The 14,679-nt window shown below is 41.9% G+C and overlaps 1 protein-coding gene across 1 annotated transcript; it reads left to right on the top strand.

The window, feature by feature from the left end:
• Positions 1-761: 761 nt before the first annotated feature.
• Positions 762-12,826, top strand: LOC128456170 (eukaryotic translation initiation factor 4 gamma 3-like). Its single transcript, XM_053440250.1, has 23 exons — positions 762-770; positions 1,179-1,340; positions 1,642-1,797; positions 2,094-2,291; positions 2,996-3,148; positions 3,230-3,463; positions 4,033-4,137; positions 4,603-4,741; positions 5,077-5,333; positions 6,089-6,123; positions 6,424-6,527; positions 6,641-6,750; positions 6,870-7,042; positions 7,629-7,754; positions 7,879-7,960; positions 8,385-8,496; positions 9,146-9,356; positions 9,667-9,812; positions 10,277-10,499; positions 10,968-11,268; positions 11,723-11,825; positions 11,938-12,063; positions 12,593-12,826. The coding sequence occupies exons 1-23, from the start codon at positions 762-764 to the stop codon at positions 12,751-12,753; spliced, it is 3,426 nt and encodes a 1,141-aa protein (XP_053296225.1). The 3' UTR covers positions 12,754-12,826.
• Positions 12,827-14,679: the final 1,853 nt, after the last annotated feature.

Below are 14,679 nucleotides of genomic sequence, written 5' to 3'. Positions count from 1 at the left end.
AACTGCAGCTTGTCCAAGATGCGCCTCGGCTTAAAGGCAGATTTTTCTTTGTCCATGATGCGCCTCGGCTTAAAGGAAGATTTTTCTTTGTCCTATAATGTCCTATGTTATTCCTTTGATGTTTATTTGTAGTCATTCCTTCTCTCCCTCATTGCTGGACATCTACTCACAAACCACAAGTTTGTTACAGAGTCACGACAGACGCATCATCTGGTAATTTACCCAACTGTAAGTTCCCTCCTGCTTCTCTTCTTCCACCATCATCATCAAAACCGTATCTTTTCCCAGTGTCAGAAGACAAAGATATAAGGGAATGTCTTTAGTTATTCAGTTATTGATGAGAATTATATTACGTTAATTATTGATATCATTTTTGTATCTAGCTCCCTGTACTATTTGCCAACTTTGGCTTTTGACTTTGCCCACTAAAGATCAAGGGCTAGGTGATATATCAGGAATTATCATGATAAATGACACAATTCATTTTTTTTTTGTAAGTTTATAGGCAGATATTTTTTCTCTCCAGAGTGATGCTCTCTGTTCTATAATGTGCTCTGTTATTCCTTTGACGTTTATTTGACATCATTCCTTCTCTCCCTCATTGCTGGACATCTCCTCACAACCCACCAGTTTGCTACAGTCACGACAGACGCATCATCTGGTAATTTACCCAACTGTAAGTTCCCTCCTGCTTCTCTTCTTCCACCATCATCATCATAACCATATCTTTTCCCAGTGTCAGAAGACAAAGATATAAGGGAATGTCGAATGTGAATGTAGTTATTCAATTATTGATGAGAATTATATTACGATAATTATTGATATGGTTTTTGTGCCTAGCTCCCTGTACTATTTGCTAAACTTTGGCTTTTGACTTTGTCCACTAAAGATCAAGGGCTAGGTGATATATCAGAAACCCAACAGATTGCTACTGAGACGTGACAGACACATCATCAGGTAATTATTCCCTGGTTATTCGTAAAACTTTTTGGAATTGTATATAATGTTATTTAATAGATGTCCATCTGAACTTTGACTTAAACATAAGAAGAATAGTCGTCTAAAAAACTGAACTTGTTTGTACTTTAGATCAAAGCATGGCAGCCTGCAGAAATGAGTCAGCTGTCTCTGGGATCGTTCTTAATGTCTTCTGTGTTTCTCTCCCATCTTACCTACAGTTTTTCCAGAGGACTCAGATACAGACTGCTAGGCCCACCATCCCGACAAACACGTCTTCCAAACAGCCTGTCTCACAGACTCCTCTAGCCGTCTACCCAACTAATCAGCCAATCATGAAGCCCATGGCACCCATGCCTTTCCCTTCCCTGCGGGCTGCACAGGTGAAAGAAACACACTGACCTGTTTACAGTTGATGGTTGCTCTCATTCAGGGGTAGGGGAACCTTTTTTTCTATCAAGGGCCATTTCAATATTTAGAATCTCCTTCAAGGGCCATGCTAAATATTGATCACATATCACCCTAGCCTTTCTCTCTTTTTCTATCTATTTTCGACCCTTTTATTTTTGTATCTACCCATTCTTCCGACCTTGGTCTTCATTCTCTCTGGCTCCCCCCTGTCTTTTTCTTTAAAAGATATTGTCATGGTAATAATACTGTTTTTCCCTTTTTTCCTGTGTTAAGCTTAAAAACCTTGGGGCCCGGCGACCACCACCCAGGAAGATCATCATGGGCCTGTCTTTGCACGACGATGTTCAGCTGAAGAAATCAGAGAATGCCTGGAAACCAGGCATGAAGAGGGAAAGCCTCCCAGCGGAACCAGAGTCCAACAAAACACAGGTACAACCAAATATACACAATCTGAAATCCACAAAGCAGTGGGCATATATAGAAATTACATATACAGAATTTTCTGATAATAAATGTTAGTCTACGTGATTGAAGATTTTCAAAGTATTGGAAATTCCAGTAAAAATGTTGTTTAAATCTGTAAATATAGGAAATCATTGTGAGTATTTAATTTCCGTATTACTAGTAGCTTTACAACAGGAGTAGTTTTTCATGTGGAGTGAGAGATTGGTGTTTGTGATCGATGACCTCAGAGTTTAAGTACATGTTATGACCTACTCCCTCAGGACCTGTTCAAGAAGGTCCGCAGCATCTTGAACAAGCTGACGCCGGAGAAGTTCAGCCAGCTGGTGAAGCAGGTCTGGGACCTGACCATCGACACTGAGGAGCGGCTCAAAGGAGTCATCGACCTGGTGTTTGAAAAGGCCATCGACGAGCCCAGCTTCTCGGTGGCCTACGGGAAAATGTGCCGCTGCCTCGCCACGGTAAGCTGGTCGCTTAGTTGAGCAGAGAAGTGTGTCGACTTTGGAACGAGAGAGTCTTGTGTTTGCAATGTAATTGTTTGAATTGGATTTGGAGAAGTACTTAAATATAGCTTTTTCGTAAACTGCCGCATTCATCAGATGCAAAAACACGATGGAGGAATTAAGTGTAATCTTTAAACCATCTATTGGAGGGGTGTGCACACTGTGTCTCAATATATAGTCAACAATTTGCTAAATGTTTATGCAGCAAATGGATCAATTGGTTCATATTCAGCTCTGCCTTGATGCAGAATAATGCTGTGAAAAGCAACACAATTCAGTACAATGTGATGATGAGGTTTTATTGTTTTGATGCCTCTAGAGTGTACACCAGACGACACTATTTATTAAGGAGTTTGAAAATCAGTCACAAATAATCCTTTAAAACACAATTTATTAAACGTGCATATCCTTAATTATAGACACTATTAACAAGAGTTCTAGAGAACCTATTACATTTTCTGTCTTCCATCATTTGATAACATAACCTTAAAAATATATCAGTCATTAAAATCTAAATAATCCAGATACGAAAATATTAATTTGCGAAATATAAAAAGAAATGTTAAACCGCTGAAAACTTTTTTCCCGGTTAGTTCATTACTTATTTTATTCTAATGCTTATGTTCTCTACTGAATTCATTCCACTTACTTTTCATGTGCAGCTCAAAGTGCCCATCACTGACGCTCCCAACAACACAGTGAACTTTCAAAAGCTGCTGCTAAGCCGCTGCCAGAAAGAATTTGAGAAAGACAAGGTGGATGATGTGGTGTTTGAGAGGAAGCAGAAGGAGCTGGACTCTGCTGCATCGGTAAGTGTGACACCGGATCTTTACCAAAACAACATTTAGTTTCTGTTTCAACTCTGTTCAAGAGGTTTGTTTCCTTGGTCCCATTAGACGGAGCGTGACCGACTTCAGGTAGAGCTGCAGGAGGCCAAGGACATTGCCCGGCGGCGATCCATCAGCAACATAAAGTTCATTGGTGAACTGTTCAAGCTAAAGATGCTAACAGAGGCCATCATGCATGACTGCGTGGTGAAGCTGCTGGGGAACCACGACGAAGCTTCCCTGGAGTGTCTCTGCAGGCTGCTCACCACCATCGGCAAGGACTTTGATTTAGTGGAGGCCAAGGTGAGCTGGTGGTTGTACATTTTACATAAATCTTAAATTTCTTTTATTACGGTCTTAGAAAGGTCTGAGGGGCTACAGATTGAAAACTTTGAATATAATCTACAGGATAATATGCGGCTGGTTTTCCTTTCAAATTAAATATTAAGAGAAATGCATTGTTTGCAGGGATGAAGATGTGATGAGAACTTTTTGTCAGCAGTGTTTTTGACATTAGGGCAGCCAAAGATCAGTTCATGTCTCTGCTTTCATCCCACTAAGATGTTTTCTTCTGGAAATGTCAAATAAGTGATTTAGAAGGTGATTCTGATTTACAATCCCACAGCAGCTGCTTACAAGTAGGTTGTGGTCGTTTCCTCAGCACGGAAGCTTTACGGCTTTTACGGCTGTTGATGAAATGTTCCGGTTTCATCTCAGGCGGTCAGGACTGTTCCAAGTGATAAACTGGACAATTGGTCAACTCTGAAAATAATAGTATCTGCAACCTGCTGTCTGGTAGATTGAATGGAGACATGCTGAACATGACTTTCGTGTCTCAAATTAACCGTCTCTCTCCCTCTGTGTCTCACCAGCCTCGGATGGATCACTATTTTAAGCAGATGGAAAAAATCATCAGAGAGGGGAAGACGTCTTCACGCACAAGGTTCATGTTGCAGGATACCATAGACCTAAGATTGGTGAGTGGGTCTTTGTGATTTTTCTTTCATTTGCACAATTGTAAAGAGTCCAAGAATCAAATTCTTAACCGTAAGATGGATTTTACCAGAGAGATTTATTTCATCGATCTCTCTGATGACCAGGAACATGATACTATATTTTCTGGTCCTATTCTGTTTAATGAATATCTACACTGCTGTTGTTAAGGAGATCTGATGCTTTTTAGAAGGACTGATATAGATAGATACATAGATAATGGCGAAGAAATGTAAGAAAATTCCATAGAAACAACGAACAGGGAAAAATGGTTGAAACCTGAGGAATACGTGATAACTATTGATCTTTAATGAATTCATCAGTGTGTCCCCAGTCATTAGAATATTCCTCTGTGATTGAAGCTGAGCTAAGACATCTGTTTAACACTACAGAATCTGTCTGATTCAGGTTTGAAGTCATTGTTGTTCTGTACATTTGTTTTTCTTCAGCACAAATGGGTGTCAAGAAGAGCCAACCAGGGTCCAAAGACAATTGATCAGATCCACAAGGAGGCAAAGCTTGAAGAGGAAGAGGAGCAGAGAAAAGTGCAGCAGCAACTGTACTTCAAGGACACCAGGAGACGGCCAGGTCAGGCCTGCAGTCTAAATCCTCTTTAAGGTTTAGAATTACATTGGCACAGCTATAGTAACTCAGGAAGACAGGCTGTAGACTTCCTGTCCCTATAGCCTGCAGAGATGCTATTGTGCCCAACAGCAGACAGAAAGCCCCCTAGCTCCCTCCCATCTGCTAGCTGACCTATAATATTTCATCCTGTAACGCAGCATGCCACTAAAACAGTCAGAAATGTCACTCTGTCTGCCACTTTCACAGCTGTTTGACTCCACTGTTTTTCCTGTGAACTTATCTTAAACCTGTATTTCCCTGTTTGTTTCTTGTTTTTTTGTGTGGGTGTGTCTCCACAGATCCAAGGGAGCAGAGGGAGCAGAGAGAGCAGAGACAGCAGAGAGAGCAGAGACAGCAGAGAGAGCAGAGAGAGCAGAGACAGCAGAGGGATCAGAGGGATCAGAGAGAGCAGAGAGAGCAGAGGGAGCAGAGGGATCAGAGGGAGCAGAGGGAGCAGAGAGATCCGCAAGTACAGGGAGAGGAGACCTGGAAAACTGTGCCCATGAGGAAGAATGGCAGGACCATCGACCCCAACAAGATCCCAAAGATCTCCAAGGTGAGACGAGCTTTCCGAGGCTTCGACACAGATCTTACCATTTTACCTTTTTCTTACCTTCTACTGTGAGGTTTGTACAAATGCACTGCTACAGGAGACATGAAGCTGCTATTTACTTTCTGTCCCTCATAGTTGATTTGCTCATATCTCTACATTGGAATCACAAAAACAATGACAAACAATTACCATGTGTTAACTGGTCGTGTTCCATGGAAACTTAAGCCGTTGTCAGGCGTGACCTCCGGGTAAAATCTGGAGAATTGGCTACAGACTTTAAACATTTAAATAACTTAACTAATTTTGATTTAATGATAGTTTGATCTGAGAGATTTGAAATTTGAATTTGAATTAAAGCTGGAACCTAAAGCAGAGTCAGGACTTGTTAAGTTTCTCTTGTATAATCAGAAATATGTAATATTTTATGATTCATACAGACATTGGTAAACAAGTTTCTTAGATTTTCTACTTATTACTGATAAAAGACTCATAACAGGGGCATTTGTGTCGATTTGTTCCTGCTTCTTCCTCACGCCCACGATTTCACGCCCTCAACTCAGAGTAAATCAATTCAACAATATACATAATGATTTGTATAATGAGTTTAATAATGTAAAACAATTTCAAAACAAGAGAAGCTGAATATAGTATATTTTGTGAAATCAGCAGTGACCTCTGAGTAGAAACTGATCACAGACAACGTGAAAAGTTGTAAGGCTCATTTTTTTGTGCCTGATGGTCTGTTTCTCTTTCTGCAGATGGACGAGAAGATCCAGCTGGGCCCTCACGGAAGGTATGAGATGACAACACTGTCTGATTTGAAAGATCCTGTTGGTGTTAGGTTTCTCTGAAACATGAGGAGAGTGTCTCTGTGATCCTGATATTTATCTTTCCTGCTATCAGGATATTTATAACTCTGATTAACTAGTTTCCATTGACTTAAAAAATAAATCAGTTTTGTTATTAGGGTTTTGTTTCCTCTCTGTTTAGGGCAGTGATAATAATTTGTAGTAGTTTCCAAATTGGTTAGAAAGCTTTATGTTCATTTACATTGACATCCTTCCTGACTCTTTGTTTATCCGTTCCCCACCAGTCGTAGCCGTACAGAAAAAAAGTGCAGCAACAAGCCGCTGATCTCTGCACCGAAAGTCACTGAGGTCGAATCTGAGCCAGAGCGCAGCAGAGTCCGAGAGCCTGGTGAGACACACGTTGCTGCCCAACACCGGAGTGACAGGACAATAACACTGACACATTCACTCTGTGCCATTAATCACACTGTTGTGACTCTGGTTGTTTATTTGCATCGACAGTGAAACCTGAGCCTGTTCAGACGAGAGAGAAACCTGCTCGGTCTGAGGAGGAGATCGAGAGGAAGTGCAAGTCCATCATCGACGAGTTCCTGCACCTTAAAGATTTCAAGGTGCTGAGATCCACTCAACTGATAACTGATTTTTTTTCTTTTCGATTTCATAGAATAAACCTTCTTAAAGGGAAGAATTAAAGTATAAGTCTTGAACATGCGTCTTTGTTTTGTTGCAGGAGGCTGTCCAGTGTGTGGTGGAGCTTGATCTGGGCTCTCAGTCGCACATCTTCATACGCGTGGGGGTGGAGTCGACTCTGGAGCGCAGTCAGATCACACGGGACCACTTGGGCCAGCTCTTCTTCCAGCTGGCGCAGAAGGGAATCCTGCCCAAACCCCAGTTCTACAAAGGGTCAGTTCCCCCGCTCAGTTCTACTTAGGGTTGCAAAATTCCGGGAATATTAAAAGTTGGAAACTTTCCATAGGAATAAACGGGAATATACGGGAATATACAGGAATAAACTGGACATTGTGTGGCTAATTTATACTAACTGTATTTACCTTGTCATATACAGACATAAATATAAACATTTTGTTTTGTCATAGGCTGATTTGAGCCCTGAGGAAACTTTGGGCACTTGACTATTTGCTTCTGCATCTTTGTGTCATTCTTAACAGAGGTCTTTGCACAGTATTTGCAAATGTACACAGCCTTTGCTTCTACATTGGCTGGGGTGAAATAAAAAGATTTATTTGATGTTGTCCAGCCATTTATCTTCCTGCTAATTATTTTTCAAAACCTGTCGATACCAGAATAAGCGAGAATGACCGTCAATTTTCAGTGGTTTTTGGTTTTCTAAAAGACCATGTTGTCGTTCATTTATTTATTTGGGGAACATGTAAACATTTTCTGCTTCTTAACTTACTGAATTTATATTGACTATGTTTTTCGGAGCGGCTCTTTTTCCTAACCACAACGTCCTTGTTTCTTTTCCCAGGTTTGCAGACACGCTGGAGCAAGCGGACGACATGGCCATCGACGTTCCCCACATCTGGCTGTACCTGGCTGAGCTGCTCAGCCCTGTGCTGAAGGAGGGGGGCTTCTCTATGAGAGAGCTCTTTAGGTACGAGACCACAAACGTGTTGACTGTGATGAACTCTGCTCTAAACTAAGCTGTGTATGAAGTAAAGATCTGCTCAGACTTTTAAGATTTATTTAAATTTCTGTCATGTTCTGTTTGTTCACAGTGAATTAAGCAAACATTTGCTTCCTGTGGGAAGAGCTGGGATCTTGATCTCTGAAATACTGCTCATACTATGCAAACAAATGGTAAGAAACACTTCAGTCTGTTCTTCACTCTTTTTTCCTGTTACCTGTTCTCATTATGAAGCAGGTGGATTATAACCAGTGACTCAGCTGTAGATATAATTTAAATACACATAGATTATTGACTTGTATACAATCTATATTGAAATATTTTTACACTGCACTGGAGTTCACTGTAGCATTTTTTTTTTTGTATTATTCATTCAGTGTTATTATTGTGATTCTGCTATAATTATTATAAACCAGTTAAATGAAAAATCTCACTGAAATCAACTAGGCTGATTTGATCTTTTGATTTGAAGCAAATATTTTCTAATTCATTAAGTAAGTTTATGAATGAAATATTTCTCCCTGCTGTAAATTAGACGTAATAGAAAAGACATTTCAGAGCATAGGTTTGTGACGTTGTCCCGTCTCGTGTCCACAGGGCCATCGTACTGTGGCTTCTCTGTGGGAAGAATCAGGCCTCAACTGGACGGACCTTCTGCCGGAGAAAGAGGATGTCCAGGCTTTCATCTCACAACAGGTCAGTGATGAAGGTCAACACTCATCAAGACTCAAGAAATATCAATGGAGGGAAACCCTCTGTTACCATCTATCAGCTGTTTGAAGACTTTTTAACTAATTGAGACAAATAAGAACTTTCTAATGTTTTTTGTATTGTTTCCACGCCGTCCTTCTCTTCTATACTTCCTCACCATATCAATGTTGTCTCCACTCGAACAGAAACTCCAGTTTCTTCAGCCACAGAGTCCGAGTGTCTCAGAGCACAAACCTGAGCCAGAGGGCAGCAGTGTCCGAGAGCCTGGTGAGACGCACTTCACTGTCCAACACCGGACAGACAGGACGATAATACTGACACATTCACTCTCTGCCATTAATCACACTGTTGTGACTGTGGTTGTTTATTTCTCATGTTAAAGGAGATATGACCAGTCAAAGTCAGATTACCCCTAAATAATTATCTTGGAAAGCCCATATCTCCATTAATTAAGATCTGTGATATGACAAATTTCAGTTCCATGTGTTTCTCATGTGACCAAATCAGCACATTCAATTTAATTAAGATCTGTAACTGTTTGGCCAATTTCACATTACTTATATGTGAAGAACTGTTAAGTGTAAATATTACCTTTTGCTGATTGAATTCTGAAGACATGTATTCATCTGTACTTTTCCTTCTTCCAGATGATGCGCCAAACATGCAGGCTTTGAACAGCCTTGCAGAGTCAGAGACTGAGCTGGAGACAGCCGCTGTTGAGCCTTCTCTCATGCCCCCCGCTTCACTACAGGCCCAAGCCTCTAGTCCTGCTTACAGAGAGGCCTCCTCTGAAACTTTACCTGCTGACACCACTCCTCAACAGAACCCAGACATCGAAGCCAGGACAACTCTGGGAAGGTATGAGATGACAACGCTGTCTGATTTGAAAGATCCTGTTGGTGTTAGGTTTCTCTGAAACATGAGGAGAGTGTCTGTGATTCTGATATTTATCTCTCCTGCTAGCAGGATATTTATAACTCTGATTAACTAGTTTCCATTGACCTAAAAAATCTGTTTTGTTATTAGGGTTTTATTTCGCTTCTGTTTAAGTCACTGATAATAATTTGTAGTATTTTACAAATTGGTTGAAAAGCTTGATATTCAGAGTTTCTCATTTACATTGACATCCTTCCTGACTCTTTGTTTATTCGTCCCCCACCACTCGTAGCCGTACAGGCAGGAAGCGCAGGAAGAACAGAAAGCGCAGCGCAAAGCCGCTGAGCTCTGCACCGTCTCAGCCTGATCTGTACACCAGGGGAAGCAGCTCAAAGGAGCTGCTGGAGAGTCCAACCCCGGAGGAGCCGCCAAGAGACAGCGAGCCAGAGGGAGCCGTGCCTAGGAGACCGAATGTCTCAGAGCACAAACCTGAGCCAGAGGGCAGCAGTGTCCGAGAGCCTGGTGAGACGCACGTCACTGTCCAACACCGGACAGACAGGACGATAATACTGACACATTCACTCTCTGCCATTAATCACACTGTTGTGACTGTGGTTGTTTATTTCTCATGTTAAAGGAGATATGACCAGTCAAAGTCCGATTACCCCTAAATAATCATCTTGGAAAGCCCATATCTCCATTAATTAAGATCTGTGATATGACAAATTTCAGTTCCATGTGTTTCTCATGTGACCAAATCAGCACATTCAATTTAATTAAGATCTGTAACTGTTTGGCCCATTTCACATTACTTATATGTGAAGAACTGTTATGTGTAAATATTACCTTTTGCTGATTGAATTCTGAAGACATGTATTCATCTGTACTTTTCCTTCTTCCAGAGGATGCGCCAAACCGGCAGGCCAACCCACCTGAAGCGGCCAACTCAAGTGAGCGTCCCTCAGCCAAGGAACCAGCTTCTTCTCACTTGTCCTCAGTCGAGGAGCTGAAACCCTCTTTGGTGCCACCTCAGACTCTGAACACAGACAAGCCTCTCTTAGACGCCCCTGGAACTCTGGCTGCCTTGTCTGGAGCAGCCCCCACGGCTTTGAACAGCCTTGCAGAGTCAGAGACTGAGCTGGAGACAGCCGCCGTTGAGCCTTCTCTCATGCCCCCTGCTGCACTCCAGCCCCAAGCCTCTAGTCCTGCTTACAGAGAGGCCTCCTCTGAAACTTTGCCTTCTGACACCACTCCTCAACAGAACCCAGACGTCGAAGCCAGGACAACTCTGGGAAGGTATGAGATGACAACGCTGTCTGATTTGAAAGATCCTGTTGGTGTTAGGTTTCTCTGAAGCATGAGGAGAGTGTCTGTGATTCTGATATTTATCTCTCCTGCTAGCAGGATATTATAACTCTGATTAACTAGTTTCCATTGACTTAAAAAATCTTTTGTTTATTTCGCTTCTGTTTAGGTCACTGATAATAATTTGTAGTATTTTCCAAATTGGTTGAAAAGCTTGATATTCAGAGTTTCTCATTTACACTGACATCCTTCCTGACTCTTCGTTTATTGGTCCCCCATCACTCGTAGCCGTACAGGCAGGAAGCGCAGGAAGAACAGAAAGCGCAGCGCAAAGCCGCTCAGCTCTGCACCGTCTCAGCCTGATCTGTACACCAGGGGAAGCAGCTCAAAGGAGCCAACCCCGGAGGAGCCGCCAAGAGACAGCGAGCCAGAGGGAGCTGTGCCTAGGAGACCGAATGTCTCAGAGCACAAACCTGAGCCAGAGGGCAGCAGTGTCTCTAGTCCTGTTTACAGAGAGGCCGCCTCTGAAACTTTGCCTTCTGACACCACTCCTCAACAGGACCAAGACTTCGAAGCCAAGTGTCTGAAGGTACGAAAAGTGAAATCAACCAGTCTCTGCGAGTTAGTAGTAAAAATCCTGAAGGGCAGACAGAGTGGGGCTAAGTTACACCTTGTTGTAAAGTAACTGAATATAATTATATTTCGGACCTTGAAGCTAATGTTGGTCCACGACTGTTGGTAAGATCTCATCAATACATTTCCTGGATCCACCTGTGCTCCAAAATGTTAGGTTTCCTCCCTGGGTCCACAAATATTCATGGGAATCATTTCAGTAGCTTTTGATGAATCCTGCTGACAAACTGACTAAACAAATGAAAACATAAGCTCCAGTTCTAGACCAGAAATACGTTAGTTACACATCTACATACTTTGAACTCTGTGTTTACTGCTCTTCAGTGTCATCACTTCTGAGCTGATTCTTGTGAATTTGACAGACGCTGTGTTTTTACTCCTCCTCCTCCTCTGATCTCTCTGTTTCTCAGGAGAACCTGACTGAATCTCACCTGAGCTCGTTTCCCTACCTGAGGGCGTTGATGACGGCTGTGTGTAAGGCAGCAGTGAAAAGTAAGCTCTCCACCAGCCGGAGCAAAGACTCCTCTGCTCAAATCGCACCGCTGATTACAATATTTATTCTCTGCCGAGCGTATGAATTGAATCTGCCTCCTTCTTCACTGTGCAGATAACACCAACTGTCGAGTGCACACGGCCCTCATTCAAAAGAGATTACCTGTATTGCTCCAGTACCGGAACTCAGAGAGTGAGCGACAGCTGCATGCTCTTCAGGAACTTCAGTCGCTGATCGTCGCCCTCGATCATCCTCCAAGTAAGTTCTGCATCAGAGTTCACTCCAAATGAAACTCACAGATCATCCCTTTTCTTTGTTTCTTAAGAATAAACTGTGTAACAAGTTCTCAGTTGTGATCCAACCAGTGGAACAGTTCAATCTCACTACAAGGTCCATTTAGTAGCTTTTCTGGAGCTTTAGTTCTTGTCACATGATTCTCATCAGCAGAAGAACTTCGCCTTGTTATATGGAATTGGAGATTTTCATATTTCCGTCTATTTTTTAAGGACATTTGAAAAGTTTGGATTAAAACTTTGAATCTCAAATTTTTTCTCCACTGACATTAACTTGATTCGTTCATTTGAGAAACATCACTCCAAATAACTTTTGCTAAACACAATGCCGTCTTCAGTTATTTCTAATACATCAATTTTTGGTTTCTTATCTAGATACAAATCCCATTACTTGAATTGATAACATTAGGAATTGGTCTCACCTCACGGAAAAATGAGATTTATTTCAATTTCGTCACAGCTGAAACGATGACTGACATGTATTTGTTCTCCAGACCTCCTCAAGATATTCTTCGAGTGTATGTACGACGAGGACGCATTCTGCAAGTCGGGGACCAGAAAAGACCCGGCCAATCAGCTGGATAAGGGCGTGGCCCTGAAGACCGTCACAGCCTTCTTCACATGGCTGCAGGAGGCGGAGTCGGAAGACAATTGACGAGTTTGGATTCCAAACTTTTGCAACGTTCCGCACTTTTTAATTTATTAATAATAAAAGGTAGTTAAAAATGCTCGTTCTCATGATTAGTTCTTTCCATGTTTTGGTGCTTAAAGGGCATACGACTCAGTGTGTGTGTGTGTGTCTGTGTGTGATGAACTGAGACAGTTGTGTTGTGTTGGAAGTTGCCATAGCATCGTCAGATGACCTGTGTGATCAGACCAGGAGGAGCAGCTGAGCGATGAGCTGCCGGCTCCTCAGGATCAACGACACAGGTTCCACTCGTTTGGTCTGTTTAGTCATCGCAGCCCAAACAATCAAACAGCACCGTGTCGTTGAAAGTGTCTCAGCAGCTTGTCGCCTCATATATTTCTTATTTGTACCATCTTTTGTATGTGTGTATCTAGATTGTGTGTTTATGAAGCCATGACATGTTTGAGTGTTGTCCGTCATAATGTGGTCACGTGACCACCAGGTCGCCCAAAACACACCCACTGTGAACATGGATACCGGAGACGTATTGGTTAACTGATGATTCAATTTATTGGCAATTATTTAGGTAATGTCCAAGCAATAATCTTGCACTGTTAAATATGACTGTATATAATTGTTTCACAGGTATTTTCAAGAACTGAAGATTAGACACAAAACCCTGAAATATTCACTTTACAGTTAAATACGACAAAAGTGGTAAAAGGCTGAAATATGAAAATATTGTACAAATGTTTTATATTATCACTGTTGCTTTTTCTCAGTGAAGGTTAAAGGCTCATGTTTCAGGATATGAGTTCTCTGTTCAGTGTGTGTGTGTTCTTAAGGGGTTTGTTTTTTTAGGGCCCGAGCACCGAATGGTGAGAGGCCCTATTGAAATTGTAGATATTATTAGGGCCCGAGCACCGAATGGTGAGAGGCCCTATTGAATCTGTAAGGATTTTTATTATTATTATTATTATTATTATTATTTCCCTTTGGGGGGCTTTTTCAGGGTCTAGACATGCTCAAAAAGTTATGAAACTTTGCAGGAAATTCAAGGTCTGCGGATATTTTAGTATTCTGGAGTAATTGGAATTGGGCGTGGCAAAATGGCTCTACAGCGCCCCCTGGAACCAGCCCCTAGGTTTCCACATAACGGATTTTCATCAAAATCTGGATATAGGTGTATCGTGACCAGTCATGAAAAAAAGTCTCATGGAGCATTATGAAAAACGCAACAGGAAGTCCGCCATTTTGCTTTTAGTGGCCATTTTGGCAATATCCCACATTTTTACTTTTACGTACTTGTCCCAGGGCTTTCATCAGATCAACTTCAAATTCAGATGAGTGTCATCACAACAAGATGGAGATAAAAAATGATTGAGGGATTTTTTTTTTATCACACCGTGTGACCGTGGCATGGCGTTAAAAATTGGTTACACGCCATCAAAACACGGGCATCTGTATCTCGGACATACATGTTCCAATCAAGTCCAAACTAGACATGTAAGACAATAGTCCCCGCCTGATGACATCTATGCATAAATGATGACTTAAAACCGCAGCGCCCCCTGGTGGCAACAGGAAATGTCTTGTTTTTTGCTTGTCTTACACTTGGATGAATTTCTCCTCATCCACTGACCTCAACCATGTCAAACTGTATCAAATGGGTCCCAAGACATTGACAATGAAGACATAAGATTACCGTGACTTTTCGTCAAACGCCATATGAATGGCGTGGCATTAAAGTTCATCAACTCGCCGTGAAACACGAAATTGCTGTAACTTCAGTGTTCATGATTCTATCTCTCTCAAACTACATGTGTGTAACAACAGCCCCCCCCTGAAGATATTCATATGGTTTTAAGAAATGGGCGTGGCAAAAAAACTGACCAGCGCCCCCTATAGGGCAACCCCGGCACTACGATGGCCGACATTTATACAAATCTATCG

Source organism: Pleuronectes platessa, chromosome 14 (assembly GCF_947347685.1).
Source record: "Pleuronectes platessa chromosome 14, fPlePla1.1, whole genome shotgun sequence".
Lineage (NCBI taxonomy): Eukaryota > Metazoa > Chordata > Actinopteri > Pleuronectiformes > Pleuronectidae > Pleuronectes > Pleuronectes platessa.
Note: the sequence above shows the minus strand (reverse complement) of the source record. Positions and strands in the feature narration are given on the sequence as shown.